Below are 7759 nucleotides of genomic sequence, written 5' to 3' on the forward strand. Positions count from 1 at the left end.
TAGTGCCTTTAAGTATTTAAACTGCAGTGCTCTATAGTCCGGCGGTGGGTGATGCTTCAGTCGCTTATAATCAAGATTGAACCTCATTGGTGTAACTCATTTAGATGTCGAGATATAAATTCATCAACTTATGATATACGTTATACGTAAAATTTGGTATTTCTTAAATCGCTACAAATCTGTCACGTCGGATAGGAGTAACGCTGCAATGATCTAAATTTGGTTTTAATATCCTTTTGATTTTCTCTGCTTCTGAATTTAAGCTTCGCGGGCTTCGCTTTCTTTGATTTCGTACTACAAATTTGTACGCTTAAATTATGTGTAAAACTTCAAATTTGGAAGACCCTAACAAGCTTTATTTCAAAATTCGGTAATTCCTTAGGACTAACAATGCAGCGTTCTAAATTTTGGTTTAGGTGCTTTTCGAGTTACACTGTAACCCAGATTGAACCGATTTATAACTCAGAAGGTATCTCTGGGTACGATTCCGTAACATCTGGTGTTTCTTTACAGCAGTAAGTCGCCGTAAATTTTATTGCTTTACGTAAAAATTACAACTATACGTCGCGAATATCGCATTTAATCTTACAAAATTCGAGTACACAATTTCTTCTGATATACAGAAGAGATGTGGCATCAAGGCGGGATCGCAGGTATAAAGCATGCAAGAAACAGGTGCTTTGGGAACAAATATGAAATAATCAGCCGACACGAATCTGGAGAAGAATACTTAACGAATGGCAATTTTGGGGTCTGTTTTGTTCTGCGTCATTATTTGTTTTTTTCTGCACGGTTGTAAAAACGAATTCCCTCCGGCCATTTCCTTGATAAATGAATGAACGATATATACAACTACTGGTATATATACAAAAATATACAGGATGATCATTAAATATACGAAAAGAATTCAGGTAATTATTCTAAGAATATTTTGTCATTAGACGATTTTTGAAAAGCTCCTTTGTTCCGAAAATACGGTGCGAAACAAATTTGTCACAATAGCAACATTTTCGAACGAACGCTACCTCAATTTCTGGACGATGTACCATTGACAATAAGAAATGCTACGTGATTCGTGCATGGTGCTGCACCAACCCATTTCAATGTGGTTATTCCTGAATTTTTAATAATAAAATACAGAGATCGCTGGAGTGGTCGAGGTGGACCTCACTATGGTCTGCTCGATCCTCGGACTTCAACCCTCTGAATTATTTCCTATGGGGACATCTAAATTCATTAGTTTATAATACTCAAGTGAAAAATGTGGAGGATTTGAAAAAATAGATAATTATTGGGTGTAACTCAATAAGAAACGACTCTGGTGCCTTTGAAAGAGTTCAGCAGTCAATGAGCAAAAAATTAGACTCTTGCATCCTAGATGGAGATAGCCATTTTCAACAGTTCATGTAGATTAAGAAGAGTTACATGTAATATTTAGTAATAAAACGTTGTTGTTGTCGAAAATTTTTCTCTCCCTATATCTTCGAAACAAAGAGATTTTTCAAATATCTTCAAGGACAAAATATTCCCAAAATAGTCCAGGAAATAACTGCCTAAATTTTTGCACTATCTTTAATGGATAAACTGTGTTAATTTATTTCTATTCTTTTAGTTTAAGCAATAAAAATCATCAGAAGCGGGAAAACTTCATCAGAATTAAACGTTTACGTTTTCTTGCAGGACAAACCTCACAAATGCAACCTTTGCAGCAAATCTTTCCCAACTCCAGGAGATTTAAGATCGCACATGTACGTCCATTCCGGATCGTGGCCCTTCAAGTGTCACATATGTTCCAGAGGGTTCTCGAAGCACACAAATCTGAAGAACCACTTGTTCTTGCATACAGGTAAGACACCTTGCGTCGTTTCGGAATTTTGAAAAATTACGAGAAATTGGAGCCCTTCGGGCTATTTTGTGCGCCCGATTTAAATAATAATTTCCAAAGGGATTTTAGCATAAATTCGTTGTAGATTACCCCGAAATTTAGTATGCAAAATTAACTTCTCGAAATGGTTTTATAATAAGTTCGTGATGGTAAAAATTCAAAATTTAATAGCGATTTACATTAAGAGTCTTGCAAGCGATACATCAGGAACCAATTTTCTTGAAATTGGTCTAATTTTTAAAAAGCCCTTTTTCCGTGCCAATTTTTAACATAAATGATGCAAAATTCTGCACTAAAGTTACTAAATTCAGTGAGTCAAGATTCCGATCAATAATAAATAAAAATCGATTTTATAAAAATTATTTAACGCATTAAGTTTCAGAAGAGTAAATAGATCTTTACAAAAAGTATGTTCTTTATTATGATTGAACTTGATTAAACTCTATTCAAACAATGACTAAGCAACCATTTTGTAGGGAAATTAATGAGTGTGGTAAGTATTTACACTGAATACAATAAGTTCTTTCGGCCAAATTAGCTATTTAATTTTAGTATCAAAAAGGATTGAATATTTTTTGTAAAATTTTGACGTAATTATCTAGACTATTTCAGTTGAAAAAATGAAAAGAAAGTTGATAAAAAATTTATTTTACAGTGATTAGGACGTTTTGTCTTATTGCAAAAAACGCAAATTGGCCCTCGAGAGTTCAATTACCGATTAGATTCGAAACCACAATGCCTCAAGAGGTGACTATCAGACGCAGTTCTTTAGTTTGGCAGCTTATAATTATAGGAATTGCTCATGTTAGTTCAGGTTGAAACAGGGTCGTATCACATGGGGATTTAACCAAAATCAGCAAATCGCACTTAGCGAAAGCCGTTAATGGGATGAAGTGAAGAATCTTGTAAAATATATGAAAAAATCTGAAAAAGCATTCTTATTCAAATAACTTTCTGCTAATCAAAATTAGTCAAAATTTGAACAAAGTAATTTTGGACTATCAACAGATTTTGATAATTTTTCACTGTGTTTAAGGAAGGATTTTCCAGATTTAGAAAATCTCTTAAAAATATGTAAAATGCGCTGATAAATATGGATTTAATCAAAATTTTTCAGAACTGACATAAACCAATTTGGACTGGCAAAAAAATTTGATAATTTTTCATAGGACTTAGGCAGAGGTTATTTAAATATACAGAATTTTCTTCATTAGTGCCCTTTCTTTACTTAATGTGAATAATTAAATTGTAAATTATGTTTCCCTAGCTTATCTTTTAGAATTATGAAAGATGAAAAAAAATATGAACTATAAAATGATACATTTTGTATAGTACAGTTCCTATATTTCATCACACATTGACTTTACACTTGGGGCGACTTGATGAAGAGATTGGGGGCAATTGAAGTGGAATGTATATGTATGTACATAGCACTAGGTAGTTTAATGGTTTTTTTTATGTACCAAGTTAAATTATGAGACATAAAATTAATTTAAAATTAAATTATTAAAGTTCGTCATATTTATATCCATTTAATTAAATATTAAATAGAACGAGAGTGGACCTCGTTCCCGTAAAAATAATTAATTTATGCTTGTCAACAGTTTTTTTTTTCATAAAAAGGTGCTGATTTTTTTCACTTTCTACAAAAAATATAAGATAAACTCTTGAAGCTGACTGTAGGGAAAAGAATGGAACCGAGACCCCTTTTCAAACTTTAGTAGCAGTCTGGCTCAGAGTAACTTAACATTTGCGGACTTACGTTTGTAGGACATTTTTGCAGTAGTTTTGGATGTAGAATCAACCAAGAACGATCGCGGAATGATCGCAAGAATTCGCAGAATACATAATTTGCAGGACACATGCGATACAATTCTACAAATAACTTAACAACTAATTCGAGCAAAAATGTACTGGTACCACACGGCACTGGTACCAAAATAACACCCCACAGCATCGCACGTCCTGATGGGCAATTAATTCGGTCCGAGGCCGCAGGACGGTAGCAGGCTGATTGCATGGCCAACTACCGTCCGATCGTAATTACATGTTGTCCAGGCGCGGACCGTTCTTCTTTTGTTTCGGGATTTAATTTCGGGACAAAATTGCAGGGTCGGAGCACGCGGGCCGCATTTTGATTTGAAATTTTAATTTTTAATTTCGGAATTCCGGCCAGAGGCTCGGGGGCGGATTAATTCGTCCTTTACGAGATTTTTTGACAGGCCAATTTCAACGAAAATTTGTTGAAAAAAATTATTTTGTTGCAGGAAAGCCAAACGGGTCGACGAAGAAAGGATAATGGACATGAAACTCCATGATGCACGTGAGATCAAGTTTGCGAGTTCGCGAAGGTTTTAAGTGGATAGTACTAATACCCGATCTCCTCCTTGTAATCCATTTTTTTGCTTACATCTAGCTGCTAAGTCCGTCCAATAACTCCCAAGTGATAGAGGATTAAGTTTGTGATTATGTAAACGAACATTATGCAACCGGAAAATGGATCGATTATTATCAAGGTTGAATTGGCACATTTCTTAAGTTTGCCTTTTAGTCATTTTTCTGAATAGTTAAGATTAATTTATGTTATTTTTGTTATCCAAATTTTACTTATTTATATGTTTACTTAGATGGTTTATCCTGTAACGAAGCCATTATGTATAAAATGTATATAGTTTTATATTAAAGATACTATTGTATAGAACTAATGGTTTTCTTTCCATGCGATTGATCAACACCCGATTCCGTTAGATATACACCAAATGCCACTGAATGATAATGGTCAAAGGAAAAAAATTCATTGAGTGTATCAGGTGCTCGCAGCAGCACGCCGAAACGGCCAAAAAGGCTTTATCTGATTTTTGGGATTACAATTCAGAAAGAGACCGAAAATATATTACAAGAACCCCGTGGTTCGCCTCATGTGGCTACGGATTTTAATGGGGGCTACGTTTTTCTAAGAGAGTGATTACAATTTCGGTCATGTTGCTTCTTACTAATGAACTACCGCTTTGAGAAATAGCAAGGAAAGAGGTTTATATGTGACTCTTTCGGTTTTAAGAATGACCTCGCTACATGTTTTTCTTAAAAATTAGGCATCATGAAAAACTATGAGCAGAGTTCTCTAGCTGTCCTTTTAATTTAGATATTGAGGGCTTACAGGAAAATATGTTCAGTAGTATAAAGTCTTTGATTTATACTGCATGCTTTTTTTTATTTCACAAAAAATTTCTCTATATTTGCTATAAATTTTATTACTCAAGCTTGGCCTTTGATATTCTATTAATATTTTCCTACTAACTTTGCTCGATTTTCGATCTTCGAAGGCAACCAAAGATGTCTTTGCATATTAAAGCTGCACCCACTTGGACTTAATTCATCTATAACGATTAAAAAATTAATCCTTGGAGAACGTATGCATAACATTTTATATAAAAAATGCAATAATTTTATAAAATAATGTGGAAACTATTATCGTTAAGAGGTGATATAAAAACGCCCATGTCCAGTTGTATGAAACTTGTTTAACTGTGTTTCAGCTTAATCAGGACTGATGCATAGTGAAAACCGCACGTATATTGTATGATGTAAACCCATTTGCGAAATGCTTAGATAAGTTTGCATATGAACCAAGCAGTGGACCACGTTCTCAGGATAACAGGCCAAAGTCAAAACGACGTTGGATGGTGTCCTAAATGTGCTAAAAAACTGGAACGCATAAATTTATACTGTGTGGACTTAAAAAGTCTTATAAAACAGTCAATTTTATCACATCAATAATTTTTATAAAAATATAGGATATTATATATATATAATAAATTATAATTTAATATATTATCACATTTAGTTGAAAACTTTCCCAGTATTTGGTACCACTGGTGTTGTACCTAATATCACGACATCGACTCTCTCTGCTGTATAAGAAAAAAAATCCTAAAAGTATAATTCACCAAAACATATTTCCTGAAAATCTAAGCAAACATAACAGATGGCCTTAATTTGTTCTTGCCATCCATTGGAATCATTAGAATTTGCAAAGAGATCCTAGGCACAAATATTGTAATAAAATATGGAGGTTTGAGAAAAGATCTCAAGAAGAAACTTATAGTCAAGAATATTAATAAACTTTTTTGAATGCCATTCTTGAAATTTCAAAAAATTTTGAATTCCAAGAGTTATATAGAGGTAAATAGCATGAAATCTTCATTCCCAATTGCCATGGCAGTACCTATCTTTGAAAATGAATTACCATTTGTAGTGGGGAAAAAATTAAAATGCGTTAAGTCTTAGGAAATAACACATCTATAATAGTAGGACCCCAAAAGAGAATCAAAGCCAGATGAAAACATCGACCACCAACCACAAGACAAATTAATTTCAAATGAAGAAGTAAAACTACCTATAACACCATTAATGGAAAGATTAAAAAACTGCATAAACTTCTCTATCTGAAACCATAACATTTCTAACTGTGCACCCCTATTAAAAAACCCTATTGAATCCGCTAATCGTTTACCTATTCAATAGCCTCCAACCGTTCCCCAGATAATTATCTCGAAGCGATATCAAAGCAAGAATCTCATGTTAATTCCGATTGTGAATGGTATCAAAAGATTTAGTTTTTGTCAGATGTTGTGTATTCATGGCAATTTCTAAGCTTTTATTCGCCGGCGATTTTTCATCGTTCTGTTGGTATTGGAACCATTAAGAGTAAACCAACTAAACCATGAAATACATAAACAAGAAGCAAAATGGAAAAAAACAACATACGATTATAAGTTGCATGCCAAAGCACGTTTTACTGCTTCTGGTGTTAAGGTCTATTTCATAGAAATGAAAGGCCACGGCGTAGCCTTAAGGCCCATGGTAAAGTAAAACGTCGCATATCGCGCCTCGGGGTACCATCTCGCGTATCGATGGTACACGGAGATTAGTTTAAATATATAGTCATTTGATGAGAACGAGTATGATTTTCATTAAGAAGCCATGGCGAACTAACGTAAACTACACGTATCCATGCAGTAAATTATTCTTCATTCATACATTTTTCTTGTAGGGTAAATAACATTGCAGCCGAGTCGATGAGACGAAGCTAATTTATGGATTTATTAGTTGGTATTAAAGTAACCCACAATTTGTGGATATTTGCATTCATGGGCTCTAATTAATAGGAGTTCAATATTTCGAAAAATCGTCTAGGGTGAGTGACATGGCACCGCAGAATACTTCCTGTCTTGGAGAAGAAACTTAAATGGTTTAAAATTTTAAATAAGGTTCTGGTTGAAGTGGCGTTTAGTAGGCTTAAAGGCTTTAAGCCCTGTTATAATTAAATGGTAGCTGGAAGGCCGCGAATTACAGGTGCGGCCGTAAACATTCCACAGGAATGTGCTGGTGCACCAAATTGGCAGATTATAATAGGTATACTTGAAGTCCAATACTTGAAGATCACGAGATGATTATATTTAAAGTGATGGGTAACTGATCGTTTAATATAATGAGGCTGTGAAATAATCCTATATAATACAAAATGACCTTATTTTTTATTATTAAATTTTGCCTTTATGTACGAAATCGTTGCTAGCTATCAAAAGCATGATACACCAGGAGAAGAACAAAATCGCTAGCACTTTAACGCGAAGGATTTTCTGCTGATGTTGAGTGCTTAACTCAATAATGATGAAGTTAGCGGCTGGATCAATTTTACCATATCAAGCATGAGCTCTAGTTCTACCAGGGTGGATAAATGCTGAAAAAGCGTTCTCACTCCCTCTCCATAAACACAAAAACACGAGAATAGCACCAAAAGTGCCCGAATTAACACTTAAAGATAAAGAAAATTTCGGAAAATATTATACTTTTTCTCAACATAGTCTCCCT

General features: G+C 34.1%; 1 protein-coding gene across 1 annotated transcript in view; it reads left to right on the forward strand.

Annotated features, from left to right (window-relative positions):
• Window positions 1-4586, forward strand: part of LOC136343021 (protein glass-like) — a 56526-nt gene extending 51940 nt beyond the window's left edge. The window contains exons 5-6 of the mRNA XM_066289386.1: window positions 1681-1846; window positions 4153-4586. Coding sequence (XP_066145483.1) covers window positions 1681-1846; window positions 4153-4184 — 198 coding nt within the window. The 3' untranslated portion in view covers window positions 4185-4586. The remainder of the gene's footprint in view (window positions 1-1680; window positions 1847-4152) is intronic.
• Window positions 4587-7759: the final 3173 nt, after the last annotated feature.

Source organism: Euwallacea fornicatus, chromosome 1 (assembly GCF_040115645.1).
Source record: "Euwallacea fornicatus isolate EFF26 chromosome 1, ASM4011564v1, whole genome shotgun sequence".
Lineage (NCBI taxonomy): Eukaryota > Metazoa > Arthropoda > Insecta > Coleoptera > Curculionidae > Euwallacea > Euwallacea fornicatus.